Genomic DNA, 25,715 nt, shown 5'->3' on the forward strand with positions numbered 1-25,715 from the left:
CAAGCGGACCTGGAGATGAAATGTTGCTATGGTAACCAAGCTCTCTAATTGAGCTTCTCTTGTGCCTGTACCCAAGTGATTTCTGGTGACAAGGACGTACAGACCTGGTTTTCATGCTTTGCACAAAGCAAGGCCTTGTGTATGTATGTGTTTGAACAGCATAGGTTTGTGTGCGAGTCTGGCTGTAGCCCAGCCCTAATCATACATATTTCTAGTTCTGCCTCTGATAGCCTTACTCAAGCACAGAGCATAGGCTGGCAGTGATCTATGTATTGCAGCCTTTATATATCTTTGTAAGAATGTTCTCTAACTACTGGCTTTGACCTGTATAAATTACGCACAGATGGAGGATTTTAATTGGTCTAGATTTACTTAGATTTGAAAGATCTCTCCTCTAAGACAAATTTATCCAAATGTATCTAAATTCTTATGTAAGTCAATGGTGCTGATTTATTAAAGTGACATTGAACTTGAAAATATCTTATGTATTAATGACACACATAATACTCATAAGACCAAAAATAATCTTTTTACAGCTCAGAAACATTTATTTAGAAAAAAAAAGAAAACTAAACTATATTACATTTTTTTAGAAACAGCAACAACAACAAAAAACTGTCTTTATAGCTGCTCTATAGAAAAATAAATAAAACCTTCTTTGTTCCTCGAAGATGTTGATCCACCAATAATGTTTCTGCAACATTTTACTGCTACCATCTTTCTTACTAAATTGTCTGTTACAATTTTTTTTTCTTGCAGTACTGCTCAACATATAGTTAAAGGGTTAGGAAACCTGGCCCAGTGGTACTGAAATAAGATAGCATTAGAATTTATTACATATATAGATAAAATAAGCTTCCTTTTTCTTGTTAACGAAGAATCTAAACACCTTATAAATTACTTTTAAAATCACTTTACACGAGCGGATTGACCACCCATAAAAGTAAGTAGTGTTTATGTAAAATAATGTAACATCGAACAGTGAAGCAGTTACGCCCATGTGATTTTAATTTTCATGACCGGATAGTCAGCACAACGCGTGCGCACTTGTAATGTAATGGATCCACATATTTACAATGCTGGTGTTATTATAAGAAATAGTACGGTAAATTGGATGTGACTAAAGTTAATTATTATTGAATTTATTATTTGTAGCGCTCACATGAAAAATATAGTGACTGTAGACGAAAACGGATATTTTTATAACTCTCTCTATACTGCAAATAAAAGACTAAATAATGGATGTCTGTGTCACTATCCCTGCATCCAGCGCTTTGTTAATGATGCGCCGCAGGAGAGAAGAGGGGGCCGAATATGCGCATGCATTAGCCTATAAATTTAGACTTTGTTGCCTATCTTTCAAGCTCCGAATGTAGCTTGAGGCCCTGTGTTTCTGGCGAGCCTGTAGGCTCGCCAGAAACAGCAGTTATGAAGCAGCGGTCTAAAGACCGCTGCTCTATAACGCTGTCCGCCTGCCCTGAACAGGCGGACAGACATCGCCGGAATTCAACCCGATCGAGTACGATAGGGTTGATTGACACCCCCTGCTGGCAGCTGATTGACCGCAAGTCTGCAGGGGGCGGCGTTGCACCAGCAGCTCACAAAAGCTGCTGGTGCAATGCTGAATACGGAGCACGTATTGCTCTCCTCATTCAGCGATGAGTGCGGATCAGGTCAGACAGACATTTGATAAATTGGCCTCCATAAATGTGCATGTTGGACTGCCATGAAGTTTCTACCTAGGTAGAACATCGTTATAGGGCACACATAATAAGCTAAAAACTGGGTTTAGCAAAACATAGATTTTTTTTATGACAAATACCAAGAAAACAGCTGAAAACTTTTTAATAGGTGCTTATTACAAATATTTAAAATATACATTGAAGTTTTACAAAAATATTTTTTTTTTTTGAGTTTCCTATCCCTTTAAGGCCCAGCTCCTGCCCTTTCTTTTCATATCCCTCCATACATTATTACTGTTTAACCCTTCCAGCCGCAGCTACCTTTTGTCAACCCTTGGCATTGCTTTATTGTTTGTGGCCGCTCCTGTAGTTCCAAACCCTGATTACCTTGGTATCACCTGTCACTCTGGCATCGTACCAAGGGAGAAGCCTTTAGTGTGCTGTGAGTTCTTGTTATGACATTAATGTCAGTACCATAGCAGTGGTACACAACCATCTTAAATAATAGCCATGCTCCCTATATTACAGTCAATAATAATTATTAAGGTGTAATGGTTTACTGCAAACATATATGCAGATCTGAGTTGCTGTTTATTTGCTGTGTGTGCACCGTAAACATTTCTGCTACTCAGGATGTTGCAGATGTGGTTCCTATTTCTCTTAACTGTCTCCCTGGGGTATTTTTAGCATCTCAGAGCTGCTGAGCTGTTCATTAAATGGACCCCTAGAGCTCTGCTGCTTCAGTGTATGTAGAGGTTGGCAGACAGATGGTGAGGCTGTGTTACAAACCATTAAGGAAAAGGGATGGGAAATTAGACCCAGTGCAAGGGAAATATTTTAAATGCAAATGGTACCCACTGCGTGCCAGGGGAGGGGGCAGTATGTGAAAGGTTAGGCCCAGCATGGAGCACACCCTGGAGTGGAGACCTGCACTGCTCGTATGCAATTAATTGGTCTTGGGGCACTAATGATGCAAAAAAAAAAAAAATCTGAGCAACCAATGTGAGAAGGATTAAGGTTCATACAGGGAATCATTCATTTATCTCCACTATTTCACATATTTGGCTCTTCCTCTGCCAGATGTCTGCATTAGAATGTCATTTTATATAATGTACAAAATGCTAAACTAAATAATGGCTCACAGTGTTTAATGCAACTATATATCTTGGTTGCCTTCTACACCATTCTGACATATGCCCCATTATTGTAAGCTATGTTCAGCGTATTTTTAACTAATGTTTTCAAGCTGTGTGTGCATCTTAGATCCTATTTAATTTGTCATTTGACATTTCAATAGTCCATTGAAGACTGCTTGAATAGCTTTCTCCTGTGAAGGTGGAGGTAGTTGTCAAACATTGAATTTAAGGGGGAGTTAGGTGATTTTCACACTCTAGGATAAGGGTAGTGAGAGTAATGTGAGAGTAATGTGACAGTGTGGGTGTATTGTTGTGAGGGAAATGGTTACATGCTGGGTTTGACTTGCTGATAATACCCTGGGCTAAATGTTCTTGGATTTATGGTCACATTCCCAATTTAATGGGACTGGAGCAATCCTTATGTCCAGGCATTAGACTGGCTTGTTTGATAGTCCTTCCCTGGTCTGGGTTGGCATGATTTTTAGGCCCTAGGCTTAGTGTTGTAAGCATATCAGTTAGCTTTGGGTTTAGTGTGCCTGCCACAGTGGTCACCACCAAGACTTAGCGTGCTGGTATGTTGGTCACACCAGGATTGGTGCGACTAGTATAATGGACAAGCCTTAAATTAGTATAACTCGTGTGATTCACAAGGCCTAAGTATAATCCTAAAATTGTGCGTTGAGGTGCAATTGATTTCTGAACAGGATATGGCTTATGAACCAATCAGGAGCAACATACACACATAGCACAACTTAAACTATAAACAAAGTTAGATATTGTCATTAATTGAATTTAAAAAAGCATCAAACAAATTAGAGCATTTTATATCTCCTTAGTGTGGCTAGTGCAGTTGTCATACACTGGCCTTAGACTGAAGCAGTGGTTACACCTGGGCCTTAGTGCACCTCGCATGAATGTGACAAACTGGTCTTAGTGGGACTAGGCTAGTGCACACAATTTGGTTCTGTGTGGCTGGTGCAGTGATCACATCTTGGCCTCATTGGTGCGCTTTTGCTAGAGCGATATTTGTGCCCCACTCATAATACCAGCGCATGCAATTGTGTTTGCATTGCAATGGGAGCCTCATTCTCATGCCGACAGACATGGCATGAGAGCCTAGTGCAGATAAGTGGGTAAGTCACACAGAGATAGGCAGCAAATCTAAATATATATGTATATGGACACACACATCTGTATATAATGTACATGCTATGGAATCTCCAAACTTTTTTTTGCTTTGTTTTAGGCTGTATTTGAGTGGAGATGAGGTAGGACTTTCAGTAATATTCCATTCATTTGATTGTTTATGGTCTATTTAGACCTCAAATGACTAATGCATTGGCAGTATGTGCTAGAAGCCTTGTTTTTCTAAAAAAAATATATTTAATAATGTATTTATCTTTCCCTAACGCCTTCTTGCAGAGATATAAAGCTGTAGAACATCTGTTCCCCATAGCTTTTCTATACATTGTAATCTTATTCTCTCTTACAAGTATTTCTTTTGTCCTTTTTCAGGCTGATGCCAAGATGGTGTGCGATGTGGTGAGCCGAATGGAGGATACAGAGCCCTTTTCTCCAGAGCTGCTGTCCGCAATGATGAGACTCTGGGCAGATTCCGGAATCCAGGAGTGTTTCAACCGATCCAGGGAATATCAGCTTAATGACTCTGCTAAATAGTATGTTGATCAAGATCTCTCCATTCTAGAGAGTGGCTTGGATATGCATGTAGATATTAGAGTTATCTTATGGAATACCACAGGGAACAAGGAGTTTGCCCACCTGCAACCTGTGCCGTTTAATGAAGATTTTGTGGAATCAGTTCTTCCTTCTAAAACAACACTTTGGATCTCTTCCTTGTACATGGGCATAGGCCTTTTTATTGTCTAATTTGTCTGTTGAACCCTCCAGGCTTTGTAAGAGGATCTGATCCTTTTGACCTGGTATTTGTGGAGTCCCAGCCAGGTCCCTGTCACAGTGAAGGTTCTGTGATTTTATGAGTTGCGAGCCCTGCAGCAACCTGTCATTGCTGCTTAAGTGCATGAGCCACTGCTGCTGAAAAAAAAAGCTTATATACCATTTAACATGGACACATGAGATGCTTCCTGAGCATATAATAATCACATTGTAGGTTATATAGCCTTACTTAGGGAATTGGCAATGAACATTAATGTATGTGTAAAATTCAATAATAACTGTGCATGCACGTTTAGTGTAAATAGGAGTACATAGAGTGTATATATAAAGATCAGTAAACAAGAGTTGATGTATGTGTGCAGTGCGGTGGAGTATGCATGTATTTTGTGTGTATTTCATTAGAGTAGATATGAGTATACATTCAGTTTAACTCGTGTGTGTGGGTTGCTTGAGAAGTGTATAAATATGGGTTTATGAGGGCAAATGTGAGTATACATTTAAAACATTGTATATAAATGTGTAGTTAGTGTAGTTTTTCTACACTCAAGTCCCCAAGTGTCCCTAACAGGCAAGATTTTATGGATTTCCCTATTTGTGTGGTTAAAAACTTTATGATTGACACACCTGTACTCAGGGAAGTCCTTTAAATTTGGCCTTTTAAGGGAATTCTAGGATTGAGTTGAGAAACAATACTATTAAGCAGTAAATTTAAATAGCTGTTAACATTCTGAGAAGAATAAATAGATACAGTACAATCTTGGAACATAATGATTATCGAGCAGTGTGTCTAATCAGGAATGCACAAGCACTTTAGCAAAGGCCTCAGCCATTTTTACTAAATTGTGTGAAAAGACCAGTCTTCCTTGGATTTGTCAGTCTCAGTGTTTATTTGGGTTTGTCCATTTTTCGAACCCAGGACGTTCACCTGGTGCTTTTTTTCTCTGTGAACATTTTGCCCATTGTTACACAGTGGAGCATTACATAAACAGGACAGTGACCCTATGTGTTTCAACAAACTTGTGAAAAATGATAGGAGAAACCCTGTGTTTGAGCAATAATTAAGTGCACTACGAGTTGAAAGACTCTTTCAATTAAAAATTTGTTGGTGAGGAAAAATATGTCATATGCTAGGAGAATGTGATTAATTAAGGTAGAAAAAAGTGTGTTTAACAAATTGCAATGGAGTATGGGAGAATTTCTTTTTTTATTATATAATAATAGTAGTTTGCAGTGAGTAAAGGTAGATGTTTATTTATTAGGAATAGTGTTAGTGTTAAAGTAAACATAGAGGCTTAGAAATCAAGCTTTTTAGAGATGAAATCAACAGAATGAAGTTCTGCTTTATCAAAGGGCTTCTAGGTAAATTATGTGGCTTATCCTCTTGCTTTGCTCACCACCATTACTGGTGTAAATTAATGTCTGGTTTGTTGCATTTGGTGACAGCAATATGTTGACTTTAAAAATGAAATGATTATTATTATTATCAGTTATTTATAGAGTGCTATAAACATAGGCGGTATGCAAGGAAACATTTATCGGGATCATATGGGTAGAGGGCCCTGCCAAGAGTCACACTGTTGTATTCATCTCTTAAGAAGGTGATCTGCAAACAGTTGGACTCTTAGGCTTACATGCTATGGGGGTTTAAGGGAATAGCAATGGAGGACAGGAACTGTTATAAAGAAAGGTTAGTGTTGGTTGTATGCATCCCTGAACAGTAGAGTCTTTAGGGAGCGCTTGAAGCTTTCAAAACGAGGGGGGAGTTCTGTGGAGCGAGGCTGATAGTTCCACAAGATGGGAGCCAGTCTGGAGAAGTCCTGTAAACGGGAATGTGAGGTGGTAACAAGAGAGGAGGAGAGTAGGAGGTCATGAGCAGAGCGAATTGGGAGGGAGAGTATCTGGAGACAAGGTCTGATATATAGGGGGTGCAGTGCAGTTGAGGGCTTTGTATGTCAGAGTGAGAATTTTGTGTTTAATCCGGGAGACAAGAGGAAGCTAGGGAAGGGATTGGCAGAGAGGTGCAGTAGATGAAGAGCGACATTTAAGGAAGATGAGCCTGGCAGAGGCATTCATTATGGATTGTAAAGGAGCTAGGCAGCAGCTAGGGAGACCAGAGAGGTCAAAATTGCAGTATTCGAGGCGGTAAAGGATGAGAGAGTGGATTAAAATCTTAGTTGTGTCTTGTGTAAGGAAATGTCTAATTTTAGAGATGTTTTTAAGATGGAAGTGGCAGGTTTTAGCCAATGACTGAATGTGAAGAGTGAAAGAAAAATCTGAGTCAAATGTGATGCTGCATATCCTCATGTTGCTGTCAACATCTTGTTGTAAAACTATATAAATAACTTTAAATGTAAAGCAGTATGTCTTTAAATCATTGTGTAAGCAGGAAAGTGTGACTGTAGATACCAGTACATGTATAGAGCTTTATATATACATAAGAATACTTGCAGACCACTGTTTAAATGTTAAGAGGACATTTAACACCTGTTGCTTTTGTGTTGAAATTGGGCTTGTCCCATGTTTCCTAGGAAGCCAAAACGCAAAATATCTACCCCGTAGAATAGAGGCTTCAAATCAAACAGCTGATATAGATAATTTTCAGCATTTTGAAAACCTAGGTTACAGCTCTCTATAAACCTGTTAGGTTATTGTTAATTATTTACCTATTTTTTAGGTAATTACTTCTCTTCTAAGATGTATCGAGTCCACGGATTCATCCTTACTTGTGGGATATTCTCCTTCCCTACAGGAAGTGGCAGAGAGAGCACCCACAGCAGAGCTGTCTATATAGCTCCCCCCTTAGCTCCACCCCCCAGTCATTCTCTCTGCCTGCTTAACTGCTAGGAAGGGCAAAGAGCTATGTGGTGACTTAAATGTAGTTTTTTACTTCTCAAGCAAAAGTTTATTATTTTAAATGGTACCGGTGTGTACTATTTACTCTCTGGCAGAAAAGGGATGAAGATTTCTGCAAGAAGGATGATGATCTTAGCACTTTGTAACTAAGATCCACTGCTGTTTGGGAGAACGGTTTGCAGACTAAGCTGCATATGAGGTATGTTCAGTCTATATTTTTCTAGACAGACTGTGTTAAATCTAGAAAAGGTTGGCAATATCCCCATGAGGGAAGGGTAAGCTGTTTTCAGATACTTTAATAGGAATTTCAGCTTGCTTGAAGGGCTCATTAGTTACTGGTGACACTGTTAGGAAAAAACGTTTTGTTTTTTGATGCATTTATAACGTTTTTTTGAAGGGACTAAAGGCATTGTGGCTTGGTTTTGAGTTTTTTAACTCATATGGTTATTTAAGAGACACTCTGGTGTTTCTCTGGTAGGCCTCAAAACATCGAGTGAGGTGGGAGGGGCCTATTTTCGCGCCTCAGTTGCGCAGTTTCCTTTCCCCTGAGACATATCACTGCTTCTCCTGTGGTTTCTGCTGTGAGGTTTATTAAAGAAGTTTTTTCCCCCACAAATCGTTTTGAAGGGCAGGTAGGAGCCACAGCAGAGCTGTGGCATGGTGCTGAAAGTCTTTTTTACTGGGTTTAACGTTTTTTCAATCCGTTTTTGCCATTAAAGGGTTAATTGTTTATTTGCATAGCTGTGCAAAGTTACTAAGCCTTTATAATGCTAATGTAAAAATTTCGTTAAGTTTACTGCTTTTTTACACTGTTTTGCAGAACTGGTGCAGCTTTTTTTCTCTTAAAGGCACAGTACCGTTTTATTTCTAAGTGTTTTTTACTTTGATTACAGTGTTTTCCAAGCTTGCTTGTTACATTACTAGCCTGTTTAACATGTCTGACACCAAGGAAAATCCTTGTTTAATATGTTTGGAAGCCATTGTGGAACCCCCTCTTAGAATGTGTCCCAATTGTACTGATATGTCTATAAACTATAAAGAACATATATTAGCACTTAAAAATAGAGCAATAGATGATTCTCAGTCAGAAGTAAATGAGGGTTCGCCATCTAGCTCTCCCCAAGTGTCACAACCAGTAACGCCCGCACAAGTGACGCCAAGTACCTCTAGTGCGTCAAATTCTTTTACTTTACAAGACATGGTCACAGTTATGAATACAACCCTCACAGAGGTTTTATCTAAACTGCCTGGTTTACAAGGAAAGCGGGACAGCTCTGGGTTTAGGAAAAATGCTGAGCTGTCTAACGCTTTAGTAGCCGTATCTGATATGCCCTCACAATGCTCTGAAGTAGGGGTGAGGGATTTGTTACCTGAGGGAGAAATTTCTGATTCAGGAAAGACGCTTCCTCAGACAGATTCTGATATGACGGCCTTTAAATTTAAGCTTGAACACCTCCGCTTATTGCTCAGGGAGGTATTAGCGACTCTAGATGATTGTGACCCTATAGTGGTTCCAGAGAAATTGTGTAAAATGGATAAATACTTAGAGGTTCCTGTTTACACTGATGTTTTTCCAGTTCCTAAGAGGAATGTGAATATTATTACTAAGGAGTGGGATAGACCAGGTATTCCGTTCTCTCCCCCTCCTGTTTTTAAGAAAATGTTTCCTATATCTGACACCATGCGGGACTCATGGCAGACAGTCCCTAAGGTGGAGGGAGCTATTTCTACTCTGTCTAAGCGTACAACTATACCTATCGAAGACAGTTGTGCTTTCAAAGATCCTATGGATAAAAAATTAGAGGGTCTGCTGAAGAAAATTTTTGTTCATCAGGATTTTTCTCTTCAACCTATTGCGTGCATTGTTCCTGTAACTACTGCAGCTGCTTTCTGGTTTGAGGCTCTAGAAGAGGCTCTTCAGCTGGAGACTCTATTAGAGGAGATTATGGACAGAATCAAGGCCCTTAAATTGGCTAATTCTTTTATTACAGATGCCGCTTTTCAACTGACTAAATTAGCGGCAAAGAATTCAGGTTTTGCCATTTTAGCACGCAGGGCGTGCTGATGTGTCATCCAAATCTAAACTTTTGAACATCCCTTTCAAAGGAAAGACCCTATTCGGGCCTGAACTGAAAGAGATTATTTCAGACATCACTGGAGGGAAAGGTCATGCCCTTCCTCAGGATAGATCAAATAAGATGAAGATCAAACAAAGTAATTTTCGCTCCTTTCGGAACTTCAAGAGTGGTTCCTTTTCGGCTTCCTCTGCTGCAAAGCAAGAGGGGAATTTTGCCCAATCCAAGTCAGTCTGGAGACCTAACCAGGCTTGGAACAAGGGTAAACAGGCCAAGAAGCCTGCAGCTGCCTCTAAGACAGCATGAAGGGGTAGCCCCCGATCCGGGACCGGATCTAGTAGGGGGCAGACTCTCTCTCTTCGCTCAGGCTTGGGCAAGAGATGTTCACGATCCCTGGGCTTTAGAAATTGTGTCCCAGGGATATCTTCTGGAATTCAAAGACTCCCTTCCTGTAAACCAGACAAAGAGAGAGGCGTTCTTACGCTGTGTAGAAGATCTGCTTACTATGGGGGTGATCTGCCCAGTCCCAAAAGAGGAACAGGGACTAGGGTTCTACTCAAACCTGTTTGTGGTTCCCAAAAAAGAGGGAACTTTCTGACCAATCTTGGATCTCAAAATTCTAAACAAGTTCCTCAGGGTTCCATCATTCAAGATGAAGACCATTCGGGCTATTCTGCCTCTGATCCAGGAAGGTCAATATATGACTACCGTGGACTTAAAGGATGCGTATCTACACATCCCTATTCACAGAAATCATCATCAATTTCTCAGATTTGCCTTTCTAAACAGGCATTACCAGTTTGTGGCTCTTCCCTTCGGGTTAGCCACGGCTCCAAGAATTTTCACAAAGGTGCTAGGGTCCCTTCTGGCGGTTCTACGACCTTGGGGCATAGCAGTGGCACCTTATCTAGACGACATCTTAATTCAGGCGTCGACTTTTCAGCTAGCCAAGTCTCACACGGACATTGTGTTGGCTTTTCTGAGATCTCACGGGTGGAAGGTGAACATAAAAAAAGAGTTCTCTCTTCCCTCTCAGAAGATTTTCCTTTCTGGGCACTCTGATAGATTCGGTAGAAATTAAAATATTTCTGACGGAAGTCAGAAAATCAAATCTCTTAACCACTTGCCGAACTCTTCATTCCATTCCTCGGCCATCTGTGGCTCAGTGTATGGAGGTAATCGGACTCATGGTAGCGGCAATGGACATAGTTCCTTTTGCCCGCCTACACCTCAGACCACTGCAACTATGCATGCTCAAACAGTGGAATGGGGATTATGCAGATTTATCTCCTCAACTACATCTGGGCCAGGAGACCAGAGATTCTCTTCTCTGGTGGTTGTCTCAGGACCACCTGTCTCAGGGAATGTACTTCCACAGGCCAGAGTGGCTCATTGTAACGACAGATGCCAGCCTGTTAGGCTGGGGTGCAGTCTGGAACTCCCTGAAAGCACAGGGCTTATGGTCTCGGGAGGAATCTCTTCTTCCGATAAACATCCTAGAACTGAGAGCGATATTCAAGGCGCTTCAGGCATGGTCTCAGCTTGCTGCAGCCAAATTCATCCGGTTTCAGTCGGACAACATCACGACTGTAGCTTATATCAATCATCAAGGAGAAAGTTCTATAGCGATGATGGAGGTAACCAAAATAATCCGATGGGCAGAGGATCACTCTTGCCATCTCTCAGCAGTGCACATTCCAGGAGTAGAGAACTGGGAGGCGGATTTTCTAAGTCGTCAGAATTTTCATCCGGGGGAGTGGGAATTAGATCTAATGGCGTTGCGTCAGAATACCAAACTTCCTCGTTACGGGTCCAGGTCCCGCGATCCCAAGGCGGTACTGATAGATGCTCTAGCAGTACCTTGGTCCTTCAATCTGGCCTACGTATTTCCACCGCTTCCTCTCCTTCCACGTCTGGTTGCCAGAATCAAGCAGGAGAGAGCTTCGGTGATTCTGATAGCACCTGCGTGGCCACGCAGGACTTGGTATGCAGACCTAGTGGGCATGTCCTCAGTTCCACTGTGGACCCAGCCAATGAGGCGGGACCTTCTAATCCAAGGTCCGTTCTCATATCCAAATCTAGTTTCTCTGCGTCTGAATGCTTGGAGATTGAACGCCTAGTTCTATCAAAGCGTGGGTTCTCTGAGTCGGTCATTGATACCCTGATTCAGGCTAAAAAGCCTGTCACCAGGAAGATCTATCATAAGATTTGGCGCAAATATCTTTATTGGTGTGAATCCAAAGGTTACTCGTGGAGTAAGATTAGGATTCCTAGAATATTGTCTTTTCTCCAAGAGGGTTTGGAGAAGGGATTATCAGCTAGTTCTCTAAAAGGACAAATATCTGCTTTTGTTTATTCTACACAAACGTCTGGCAGATGTCCCAGACGTTCAAACTTTTAGTCAGGCTTTGGTCAGAATTAAGCCTGTATTTAAGCCTGCTGCTCCGCCTTGGAGCCTAAACTTAGTCCTTAGAGTTCCATAGATATTAAATTTCTATCTTGGAAAGTTTTGTTCTTAGTTGCTATCTCTTCGGCTCAAAGAGTTTCTGAGCTATCTGCTTTACAGTGTGATTCCCCTTATCTTATTTTCCATTCAGATAAGGTGGTTTTTGCGTACCAAACCTGGTTTTCTTCCTAAGGTTGTTCTAATAAGAATATCAATCAAGAGATTGTTGTTCCTTCTCTGTGTCCTAATCCTTCATCAAAGAAGGAACGTCTGTTGCACTTGATGTGGTTCGTGCTTTAAAGTTCTACTTACAAGCAACCAAAGATTTCCGTCAAACATCTTCATTGTTTGTTGTCTATTCTGGTAAGCGGAGAGCCCAAAAGGCTACGGCTACCTCTCTTTCCTTTTGGCTGAAAAGCATTATCCGTTTGGCCTATGAGACTGCTGGACAGCAGCCTCCTGAAAGAATTACTGCTCATTCTACTAGAGCTGTGACTTCCACATGGGCTTTTAAAAATGAGGCTTCTGTTGAACAGATTTGTAAGGCGGCGACTTGGTCTTTGCTTCATACTTTTTCCAAATTTTCAAAATTTGATACTTTTGCTTCTTCAGAGGCTATTTTTGGGAGAAAGGTTCTACAAGCAGTGGTGCCTTCCGTTTAAGGTCCCTGTCTTGTCCGTCCCTTCATCCGTGTCCTAAAGCTTTGGTATTGGTATCCCACAAGTAAGGATGAATCCATGGACTCGATACATCTTACAAGAGAAAACATAATTTATGCTTACCTGATAAATTTATTTCTCTTGTGATGTATCGAGTCCACGGCCCGCCCTGTTTATTACAACAGGCATATATATTTTTATATTTTAAACTTTCAGTCACCACTGCACCCTATGGTTTCTCCTTTTTCTTCCTAGCCTTCGGTCGAATGACTGGGGGGTGGAGCTAAGGGGGGAGCTATATAGACAGCTCTGCTGTGGGTGCTCTCTCTGCCACTTCCTGTAGGGAAGGAGAATATCCCACAAGTAAGGATGAATCCGTGGACTCGATACATCACAAGAGAAATAAATTTATCAGGTAAGCATAAATTATGTTTTTTTTATGAAGTATTTATAATTATGCATCATGTTTTCGCCCATATACATTTCTTAATGCTTAACGGCTTTTCACGTGCGTATATTTTTAAACTCAAGCTAAAAAAAATTTCACGCATACTTTTTGTTGATTCACGTCAGCTTCCGGCATGATAGCGTACATTTTGGCACGTTTTTTTTCTTTATATGATGCCAGATTGACAGGTGCCTCCTCTCTTAATTACGCTATTTAGATAAGATATCCTGTGTACTACAGCATCTCTGCTTTTATAATTTATACATTTGTAAATTTTTTAAGTTCTTTTTAGAAGGGGAGATTCCCATTTTTAAAGCTTTTTTTAATGGGGGTATTACTGTTTAGCTGTATGCTTGTTTTTTTTCTGCTCCTTTTTGTTTCGATAATCCTGCTGATTCATGGAATCAAGGCTTTCTTTCATACAGGTGGGAAAAGTCCACGATCTATTACTCCTGGGAATTACTTTTTCTTGCTCCTAGGAGGAGGCAAAGATTTCCAAACCCCAAGAGTTCTATAAAACCCCTCCCACTTCACTGGTAAACTGATCTTGTCTTGTCTTTGCCTCCGCTGGAGGATGATGAAGGAATGAAGATGTGCTTATGATTTTTCAGAGAGAGGAGTTCTCAGACTAAGTTGAGGCCTGTTTCCCCCCAGAGTACCTTGCGTTTCAGAGGGGTGTATGGGAAATTTGTTTACAAGCCTTTCACGGGTGCAGTAGGGACTTGCCCTTTGCCCTCCTCCTGATGGACCTTCAGTATACTCCAAATCCATGTTTTCTGTTGATGTTTCAGCACTAGTTTGGCTTTCTAATGGTTTTTCCAGTAGATGAGTGTATTTTGATAAGTAGTATTCTCTTTGTATTTGGCACTCTATAAGTCTTTGTGGCTATCAATGTATATATACTGTATATTCTTATATATAGCCCTGGGACAGAATTCATTTTATATGTTATTTAAACTTTTATTTTTTTTGCACGCTTCGGGTTTTAGTGTGCACTAACAGTTTTTTTTACAGAAGCTTCGACTTCCGGTCTGTACGTATTGGAGTACCACATACTAGCCTCTTTTTTGTGTTTATTGTTTTTTTTTTTGGCACGTCTGCTTTCGGGTCTGTGCACGTCAGGGATAGCACATGTATACCCTCTGGTTTGCACATGTCATTTTTTTTGCACTCGCATTAAGCATTTTCCCATTCATCAGCCTTTGGGATCTGCGCGCGTCAGGCTAGAGCATGTAAGCCTTTGGGTTTGCACACTTTGTTCTCTTTTTACCATCAGGATTTGCATGCACTCGGCTCTGTCAGCTCGGTATCCGGTCATATTATGTGAAGTTTGTTTGTCTCTTGCTTTTTTATTTTGTGTTAGTGTGCCTGGCCTTATGTTTTTTTTTAAAAAAACCTACTTTTGGAGGGGGTACGTTATTTCTTTCCTCAAGGGCTCTTTTTGTGGGGATCTAACTACTCATTTATTTATGCATTTTCTACTTTTGTACGTAGCATCTATAATGGAGCCTTCTTATTCTGTCCCTAAAATTTCCTTAAAAGCTGGGCCCTCTGAACAATTTCCTACCAGTGTTAAGTGTGTTTATCTCCAGGTATCCCCTCCAGCATATTTATGTATGACATGCCTTAATGTTTTAATGCATTCATGTCATTCTAATGCTGCTCTTGCTTCTATGGGTTTTACTGCTCCATCTGTTTGTTCTTTACAGGTAAGTGAAACTGACTTAGCACCAGGTGTAATGGATTTCATCCATTCAAAGGTTTATGAACTATTGGCAGTTATGCCGCCTTCATGTTGATGTTTCTGATGTGACTTCAGAAGGAGAGGTTTCCACTGATGATTAGGGGTCTTTCTCTGATCATGAACCATAACTTTATCTTTTTTTTTAAAGTTGAACATATTCATTCTTTTTTATAATTAGTTTTGCTTACTTTAGAGGTTAAGGATCATAAAGTGTCTGAGGATAAAACTTCTAACCGTGTCCTGATGCTGTCTCTGAGATAGATTCTAAGAAATGGTCTAAACTAGATAATCCCTTTAATCCTTCTGCAGATTTAAGAATTTTTATCCCTTACCTGCTTCAAATATTGAAATTTGGGAGACTGTCCCTAAGGTAGATGGGGCTATTTCTTCTCTGACTAAGTGTACTACTATTCCTCTGGAAGATATTACTTCCTTTAAGGACCCTTTAGATGGGAAATTATAATGCTTTCATAAAAGGGCCTTTTTGCAAAAAAAGTTAGTTATTTAAACCAGCTATTTCAATTGCTGACATTGCTGCTGTTTCTTCCGTTTGATTAAATAGTCTTTCTGAGCAGTTTCCTGAAGATTTTTCTAGTGAGGATTTTTTAACCTTTTAGGGTTGCCTAAATGTGCCAACTCATTTGTTTATGATGCTGTATTTAACATCATTACGATTAATGCTAAGTCTATGTCATTGTCAGTTCTTTTCAGAAGAGCGTTGTGGTTGAAATCTTGGTCTACTGATATGTTTTCTAAATTTAGACTTTTATCTCTTTCTTTTCAAGGAAATATTTTTTTTTGGCTATGATTTTGATTTTATCATTTCTACTGTTACTTGAGGCAAAAGATTTTCTTCCTCAGGACAAGAAGTCCAGTTGTAAGTCTAAGGCTTTTAATCATTTTGTCCCTTTTGTCAGAACAGGGAACAAAAATCTGATTCCTCCTCCCGTAAGCAAAGTCCCTCTGGCCCTGCCTGGAAGCCAAGTTCCAACTGGAAGAGGCATAAACAATCTAAGAAATCTGCTCCTACTTCCAAGTCTGTATGAAGGTACAGCCCCCGTTCCAGAGGTTCAGGTAGGGGACGGGCTGCGCCTTTTTCAGGAAGTTTGGTTCCAGTCTGTTTCAGATCCCTGAGTTCTGAAGTATAGTTTCTCAGGGTTATCAGATCGGTTTCAGAACAAGGCCTCCCAGAGTAAGATTTATTCTGTCCAATGTTCAAAAAATCATTTGAAGGCTCAAGCCTTTTTTCAATCCATTTTGGATCTAGAAACTATGGGAGTGATTGTTCCAGCTCCTTTGTTGGAACAAAGAATGGGATTGTTCCAAAGAAGGGGAGGGAACTTTCAGACCAGTTTGAGATCTGAAGGTTTCTCAGAGTTCTTACTTTCAAAATGGAGACTATTCAGACTATTCTGCCTTTTGTTCAGCAAGGTTAATTTATGTCCACAATAGATTTAAAGGATGCTAACCTCCATGTTCCTATTCACAAGGATCATTATCAGTTTCTTAGGTCTGCGTTTCTGGGCAGGCATTTTTAGTTTGTTGCTCTACCATTTGGTCTGGCTACAGCTCCAAGAATCTTTACAAAGGTTTTGGGTACCCTTCTATCAGTAATCAGTTCTCAGGGTATTGCAGTATTTCCTTACCTAGACAATATCTTTGCATGGAAGTGTTAGTCCTCATGATTGCTGCATTGGATGCTATTTTATTTACTTAGTTTCACATGAGGCCTCTTCATCTTTGTATGCTTCGTCAGTGGTGCAGGGAAAATACTCAGCTGTCTCAGGAGATCTTTCTAGATCGCAGAACGGATCAGTCTCTGTCTTGGTCGCTTAATCATCAGCTTATTATGCAGGGGGCTTCTTTTGATCGTCCTACTTGGACTGTGATCACTACAGATGCAAGTCTTTCAGGGCCTATCGATTAAACAACAAACTTCCCAGGTACTTTATGAGGTCCAGGGATCCTCAAGCAGAGTTTGTTGATCCTTTAGTAGCTTATTGGTCCTTTCAGCTTGCCTATGTGTTTCCTCCTCTGGTGGTTCTTCCCAGATTTATATCCAAGATCAGACAGGAGCAATCAGTCATTTTCATTGCTCCAGTTTGGCCTTGCATTATTTGGTATGCAGACCTGATATAGATGTCCAGTTGCCCTCCTTGGCCTCTTCTCTTTGGCCAGACCTATTGTTTTAAGGAACATTTTTCTATCTAGATCACAAATCTCTAAGCTTGATGGTTTGGAGATTGAACAGTTAGTTCTTAGACATAGAGGTTTTTATGATTCTGTGATTGAGACTCGTAAGCCAGTGACAAGGAAGATTTATTATAAAGTTGGGTAAGGTTGTTTTTTTTTTTTGGTGTATGAATAGTGTTTTTCCTTGGCATTCTTTCAGAATTCCTAGAATTCTGCAGTTTTTATAGGATGGTCTGGATAAGGGTCTATCTGCCAATTCTTTGAAAGGGCAGATTTTGCCTCTTTCAGTTTTGTTGTTAATCTTCTTGACATTCATGGTTTTGTTCTGGCTTTGGTACATATTAAGCCTGTTATTAAGCCAATTTCTCGACCTTGGAATCTTAATTTGGTATTGAAGATTTTGCAGGCTCCTCCATTTGAACATATGCATAAGGTGGATATTAAGCTTTTTGTCTAGGAAGGTTTTGTTTCTTTTGGCTACTAGAAGTGTTTCTGAATTGGATGCGATTTCTTTTGATTCTCTTTATCCAGTGAGGCAGATTTGAGAACCAAGTTTGATTTTTTGCCTAAGAATTGTTCTTAAACAATATAAATCAAGTCATTGTTTCTTCTTTGTGTCCTAATCCTATGAATTCTTCTAAAAGGCTTGTTTACAATTTGTTGTTAGGGCCTTGAAGTATTATGTTGATGCTACTAAGGATTTTAGACCAACTTCTTGTTTGTTTGTTCATTTTTCAGGTTCTAAGAAAGGGCAGAGGGCTACTGCAATCTCTTTGGCTTCTTGGTTGAAACATTTGGTTCATAAAGCTTACTTAGAGGTGGGACATCCTCCACCTAAATGGAGTATTGTTCATTCTACCAGGTCAGTTGCCTTTGCTACTTCTTAGGCTTTTAAGAATGAGGCATCCGTTTACCAGATTTCCAAGACATCTTCTTGGTCTTCTTTGTATACTATTACTAAATTCTACCATTGTGATGTTCTTCTGAGGCAGCCTTTAGTAAGAAAGTCCTTCAGGCAGTGGTCTCAGCTTAATGTTTTTTTGCCTGTGGGACATTTTTAAGTGCATATTTAAAAAAAAAAAAAATGTAAACTTCTAAATTTGAGTTCCATTTGTTGTGTTTTTTGTCAAAAGAGAGATGCTTTTTATCCTGCCCTTATTTTTTATTACTCAAGGATACCACGGCTTGGGTATTTGATTCCAGCAGTAATGGATCATTGATTCTCACCAACTGTATGAAACAAAACATAATTTATGCTTACCCGATAAATTCATTTCTTTCATGATGGTGAGAGTGCACGAGGCCCCGCCCTGTTTAGGCTGAGTTGTCAGTGAGGTGGGAGAGGTTTTATAGAGTGCTTGGGAATCTTTGCCTCCTCCTAGTGGCAGGGAAGAGTAATTCCCAGGAGTAATGGATCATGGACTCTCACCACCATGAAAGAAATGTATTCAAGTACAAGTAAGCATAAATTATGTTTTTCATAAAGGGTATATATTAGGGTAATATCTTTTTAATGTATTTTTCAACTATTTTGATTTTGTCACTTTTTTAGTTTGCAAAATAAAATAACAGTGCCCTGCAGGGGATATGTTTATAGAATATGCCAAACCTTGTTGGAGAAATTTCAGGTACTCCCATTGATTGCCCCTGTTCAACCCACAAGCGAAGGTGGGGAAAATAACTTTACAATAAGGAAATTTGAATTTACATATAAGTAACAAGTTCACCGCTTGTAATTATATTATGATTACTACGGTGTGCGCTAACACTACTATTTGTACTGTATTTTTTATTTCAGTATCTTTTTTTTTTTTTTATATCAGGGACAATTTTTCTCTGAGCCCTATCGTAATGCATCTATCTCCTTCAAATGCTTAAATGTAGGGAACACCACTTTGTGAAACACACTATTCTCAATATAAAATCTGCCTTTAGAGAATTCCTACATTGGGCTTCATTGTACTGGCCAGAATCGTGTGTGCCCATAGACCTTTAGATTATCAGACCCTAAAAGTTTAAGCAGATAATACAAGCATTTCTGGAAATGTTCAATCTCAGGCCAATTCTTTATGATGCCCTCTCCTGAGAGATGCGGTATGTGTAAATGTTAGTGTACATATAGAACTGTGTGTCTGTAAATGTTAGTGTACATATAGAGCTGGGTGTATGCAAATATTAATGTACATGTAGAGCTGGCTGTATAAATGTTAGTTTACATATAGAGCTGTGTGTGTGTAAATGTTACTGTACATATAGAGCAGGGTGTGTGTAAATGTTACTGTACATATAGATCTGGGTGTGTGTTAATGTTACTGTATATATAGAGCTGGGTGTGTGTAAATGTTAGTGTACATATAGAGCTGGGAGTGTAAATGTAAGTGTATATATAGAGCTGTGTGTGTGTAAATGTTAGTGTATATATAGAGCTGTGTGTGTGTAAATGTTAGTGTATATATAGAGCTGTGTGTGTGTAAATGTTAGTGTATATATAGAGCTGTGTGTGTGTAAATGTTAGTGTATATATAGAGCTGTGTGTGTGTAAATGTTAGTGTATATATAGAGCTGTGTGTGTGTAAATGTTAGTGTATATATAGAGCTGTGTGTGTGTAAATGTTAGTGTATATATAGAGCTGTGTGTGTGTAAATGTTAGTGTATATATAGAGCTGGGTGTGTGTAAATGTTAGTGTATATATAGAGCTGTGTGTGTGTAAATGTTAGTGTATATATAGAGCTGTGTGTGTGTAAATGTTAGTGTATATATAGAGCTGTGTGTGTGTAAATGTTAGTGTATATATAGAGCTGGGTGTGTGTAAATGTTAGTGTATATATAGAGCTGGGTGTGTGTAAATGTTAGTGTATATATAGAGCTGTGTGTGTGTAAATGTTAGTGTACATATAGAGCAGGGAGTGCAAATGCTAGTATACATATAGAGCTGGGAGTGCAAATGCTAGTGTACATATAGAGCAGGGAGTGCAAATGCTAGTATACATATAGAGCTGGGAGTGCAAATGCTAGTGTACATATAGAGCAGGGAGTGCAAATGCTAGTATACATATAGAGCTGGGAGTGCAAATGCTAGTGTACATATAGAGCTGGGAGTGCAAATGTTAGTGTACATATAGAGCTGGGAGTGCAAATGTTAGTGTACATATAGAGCTGGGAGTGTAAATGTTAGTGTACATATAGAGCAGGGAGTGCAAATGCTAGTGTACATATAGAGCAGGGAGTGCAAATGTTAGTGTACATATAGAGCTGGGAGTGCAAATGTTAGTGTACATATAGAGCTGGGAGTGTAAATGTTAGTGTACATATAGAGCTGGGAGTGCAAATGTTAGTGTACATATAGAGCTGGGAGTGTAAATGTTAGTGTACATATAGAGCTGGGAGTGCAAATGTTAGTGTACATATAGAGCTGGGAGTGTAAATGTAAGTGTATATATAGAGGTGTGTGTGTGTAAATGTTGGTGTATATATAGAGGTGTGTGTGTGTAAATATTAGTGTACATAGAGAGCTGGGTGTGTAAATGTTAGTGTACATATAGAGCTGGATGTGTGTAAATGTTAGCGTACATATAGAGCTGGATGTGTGTAAATGTTAGCGTACATATAGAGCTGGATGTGTGTAAATGTTAGTGTATATATAGAGGTGTGTGTGTGTAAATGTTAGTGTACATATAGAGCTGGGTGTGTGTAAATGTTAGTGTACATATAGAGCTGGGAGTGCAAATGTTAGTGTACATATAGAGCTGGGAGTGTAAATGTTAGTGTATATATAGAGGTGTGTGTGTGTAAATGTTAGTGTATATATAGAGGTGTGTGTGTGTAAATGTTAGTGTATATATAGAGGTGTGTGTGTGTAAATGTTAGTGTATATATAGAGGTGTGTGTGTGTAAATGTTAGTGTATATATAGAGGTGTGTGTGTGTAAATGTTAGTGTATATATAGAGGTGTGTGTGTGTGTAAATGTTAGTGTATATATAGAGGTGTGTGTGTGTGTAAATATTAGTGTACATAGAGAGCTGGGTGTGTAAATGTTAGTGTACATATAGAGCTGGATGTGTGTAAATGTTAGCGTACATATAGAGCTGGATGTGTGTAAATGTTAGCGTACATATAGAGCTGGGTGTGTGTAAATGTTAGTGTACATATAGAGCTGTGTGTCTGTAAATGTTAGTGTACATATAGAGCTGGGTGTGTGTAAATGTTAGTGTACATATAGAGCTGTGTGTCTGTAAATGTTAGTGTACATATAGAGCTGGGTGTATGCAAATATTAATGTACATGTAGAGCTGGCTGTATAAATGTTCGATTACATATAGAGCTGTGTGTGTGTAAATGTTAGTGTACATATAGAGTTGAGTTGTGTAAATGTTACTGTACATATAGAGTTGGGTGTGTGTAAATGTTACTGTACATATAGAGTTGAGTGTGTGTAAATGTTACTGTACTTATAGAGTTGGGTGTGTGTAAATGTTACTGTACATATAGAGCTGTGTGTGTGTTAATGTTAGTGTATATATAGAGCTGGGTGTGTGTTAATGTTAGTGTATATATAGAGCTGGGTGTGTAAATGCTAGTGTATATATAGAGCTGGGTGTGTAAATGCTAGTATACATATAGAGCTGGGTGTGTGTTAATGTTAGTGTATATATAGAGCTGGGTATGTAAATGCTAGTATACATATAGAGCTGGGTGTGTAATGTTAGTGTATATATAGAGCTGGGTGTGTTAATGCTAGTATACATATAGAGCTGGGTGTGTAATGTTAGTGTATATATAGAGCTGGGTGTGTAAATGCTAGTATACATATAGAGCTGGGTGTGTAATGTTAGTGTATATATAGAGCTGGGTGTGTAAATGCTAGTATACATATAGAGCTGGGTGTGTAATGCTAGTATACATATAGAGCTGGGTGTGTAATGCTAGTATACATATAGAGCTGGGTGTGTAATGTTAGTGTACATATAGAGCTGGGTGTGTAATGTTAGTGTATATATAGAGCTGGGTGTGTTAATGCTAGTATACATATAGAGCTGGGTGTGTAATGTTAGTGTACATATAGAGCTGGGTGTGTAAATGTTAGTGTACATATAGAGCTGGGTGTGTTAATGCTAGTATACATATAGAGCTGGGTGTGTAATGTTAGTGTATATATAGAGATGGGTGTGTAATGTTAGTGTATATATAGAGCTGGGTGTGTTAATGCTAGTATACATATAGAGCTGGGTGTGTAAATGTTAGTGTACATATAGAGCTGGGTGTGTTAATGCTAGTATACATATAGAGCTGGGTGTGTAATGTTAGTGTATATATAGAGCTGGGTGTGTTAATGCTAGTATACATATAGAGCTGGGTGTGTTAATGCTAGTATACATATAGAGCTGGGTGTGTAATGTTAGTGTATATATAGAGCTGGGTGTGTTAATGCTAGTATACATATAGAGCTGGGTGTGTTAATGCTAGTATACATATAGAGCTGGGTGTGTAATGTTAGTGTATATATAGAGCTGGGTGTGTTAATGCTAGTATACATATAGAGCTGGGTGTGTAATGTTAGTGTATATATAGAGCTGGGTGTGTTAATGCTAGTATACATATAGAGCTGGGTGTGTAAATGTTAGTGTACATATAGAGCTGGGTGTGTTAATGCTAGTATACATATAGAGCTGGGTGTGTAATGTTAGTGTATATATAGAGCTGGGTGTGTTAATGCTAGTATACATATAGAGCTGGGTGTGTAATGTTAGTGTACATATAGAGCTGGGTGTGTAATGTTAGTGTATATATAGAGCTGGGTGTGTTAATGCTAGTATACATATAGAGCTGGGTGTGTTAATGCTAGTATACATATAGAGCTGGGTGTGTAAATGTTAGTGTATATATAGAGCTGGGTGTGTTAATGCTAGTATACATATAGAGCTGGGTGTGTAAATGTTAGTGTATATATAGAGCTGGGTGTGTTAATGCTAGTATACATATAGAGCTGGGTGTGTAAATGTTAGTGTGTATATATAGAGCTGGGTGTGTTAATGCTAGTATACATATAGAGCTGGGTGTGTAATGTTAGTGTACATATAGAGCTGGGTGTGTAATGTTAGTGTACATATAGAGCTTGGTGTGTAATGTTAGTGTATATATAGAGCTGGGTGTGTAAATGTTAGTGTATATATAGAGCTGGGTATGTAAATGCTAGTATACATATAGAGCTGGGTGTGTAATGTTAGTGTATATATAGAGCTGGGTGTGTTAATGCTAGTATACATATAGAGCTGGGTGTGTAAATGTTAGTGTACATATAGAGCTGGGTGTGTAATGTTAGTGTATATATAGAGCTGGGTGTGTTAATGCTAGTATACATATAGAGCTGGGTGTGTAAATGTTAGTGTATATATAGAGCTGGGTGTGTTAATGCTAGTATACATATAGAGCTGGGTGTGTAATGTTAGTGTATATATATAGAGCTGGGTGTGTTAATGCTAGTATACATATAGAGCTGGGTGTGTAAATGTTAGTGTATATATAGAGCTGGGTGTGTTAATGCTAGTATACATATAGAGCTGGGTGTGTAATGCTAGTGTATATATAGAGCTGGGTGTGTTAATGCTAGTATACATATAGAGCTGGGTGTGTTAATGCTAGTGTACATATAGAGCTGGGTGTGTTAATGCTAGTATACATATAGAGCTGGGTGTGTAATGTTAGTGTATATATAGAGCTGGGTGTGTTAATGCTAGTATACATATAGAGCTGGGTGTGTTAATGCTAGTATACATATAGAGCTGGGTGTGTAATGTTAGTGTACATATAGAGCTGGGTGTGTTAATGCTAGTATACATATAGAGCTGGGTGTGTAATGTTAGTGTACATATAGAGCTGGGTGTGTAATGTTAGTGTATATATAGAGCTGGGTGTGTAAATGTTAGTGTATATATAGAGCTGGGTATGTAAATGCTAGTATACATATAGAGCTGGGTGTGTAATGTTAGTGTATATATAGAGCTGGGTGTGTTAATGCTAGTATACATATAGAGCTGGGTGTGTAATGTTAGTGTACATATAGAGCTGGGTGTGTTAATGCTAGTATACATATAGAGCTGGGTGTGTTAATGCTAGTATACATATAGAGCTGGGTGTGTAATGTTAGTGTATATATAGAGCTGGGTGTGTTAATGCTAGTATACATATAGAGCTGGGTGTGTAAATATGAGTGTACAACATAGGCACGTGTGTTGCCTCTTATTGTATTCTACTTTAAGATCCTTTCAGTCTTTATTTCTTACATTTTGGGTTCTGTTTGATCTGTCTCTTATAGAAACTCTTTGAATCGATCTCTGCTATTTTCACTCTACTTCCTTTTACCCTTGTTAGTCCTTTGGCCCCTATTGCTTTCTACCTTCTCCATGGCTATCTCTAGTATCAGCAAATGAGAAAGGAGATGGACGCCAATCCCCATTATTTCAATGCTGTAGGCAGCCTCATCGCTCCCAGCCAGTCCCCTGGTTTCCATGACAACTTTTAATGTGCTGCTTTGCTCTGTGATACAGATCATGTGAGTTGGTGTGTAGCTGTAGTGTATATTTATATAAGACAGTGTGGCCATCCATCTGGCTGCCAGGAAACTCTTAATTTACCAGTATTGAGCAGAGTTGACAAAGTGCCACCACCCAAGCAGCCTTGTCTTGTGCTCAATATGAAGGCAGCATAGCAGAATCGTTAGGCCTGTTATCATCCTCCTTTTTCCCTCTCTTTGACTTATCAGAAGAAAGTGGGCAGGTAGATTGCTATTTGGATAAATCTGCCTGCGTTAATCAGAAGATGGGGTGGGTGCTTTCTGGGATATGTAAATCTATGTGTGTTGTGTTTTATTTTCCCTTGTTACTTTGCCTATGTGCCTTTCTCGTGTCTCATACCTTTAAAAAGTCTGTGTTCCCTTCTCCTTTCATTTGTTTTCTTCACCATGTTATTATGGTTTGAGTCCAGGGGTACTGAACCCAAATTTTTTTCTATTGTGATTCAGATAAAGCATTGAATTTTAAGCATCTTTCTAATTTACTCCTATTATCAAATTTTCTTCATTCTCTTGGTATCTTTATTTGAAATGCAAGAATGTAAGTTTAGATGCCGGCCCATTTTTGGTGAACAACCTGGGTTGTCCTTGCTGATTGGTGGATACATTCATCCACCAATAAAAAAGTGCTGTCCAGAGTACTGAACCTAAAAATAGCTTAGATGCCTTCTTTTTCAAATAAAGATATCAAGAGAACGAAGAAAAATTGATAATTGGAATAAATTAGAAAGTTGCTTAAAATTGCATGTTCTATCTGAATCACAAAAGAAAAAATTTGGGTTCAGTGTCCCTTTAACTTAGAGCAAAAGTTGAAGTGAAAACATAAAGAAAAAATTGTATCTAAACAAGAAAATAACAATTTGATCATTCAGTAACATTACAGATGCATAAACTGAAACTGAGTGCACATACAACATGCAATTCACAGCGTTTAACATCTGAAGCTTGTTATTATGTTAAAGAAACATGGTCATTCCAGATAGAACCCTTGTATA

The 25,715-nt window shown here is 39.1% G+C and overlaps 1 protein-coding gene across 2 annotated transcripts in view; it reads left to right on the plus strand.

The window, feature by feature from the left end:
* The window catches only part of GNAO1 (G protein subunit alpha o1), a 471,718-nt gene that overhangs the window by 273,236 nt on the left and 172,767 nt on the right, over positions 1–25,715 (plus strand). For both annotated transcript variants that reach the window (XM_053700323.1, XM_053700322.1), the window contains exon 4: positions 4,334–4,494. In XM_053700323.1, the coding sequence (XP_053556298.1) occupies positions 4,334–4,494 (161 nt within the window). The remainder of the gene's footprint in view (positions 1–4,333; positions 4,495–25,715) is intronic.

The sequence above is a fragment of the Bombina bombina genome, chromosome 1 (genome assembly GCF_027579735.1).
Source record: "Bombina bombina isolate aBomBom1 chromosome 1, aBomBom1.pri, whole genome shotgun sequence".
NCBI classification, from domain to species: Eukaryota; Metazoa; Chordata; class Amphibia; order Anura; family Bombinatoridae; genus Bombina; species Bombina bombina.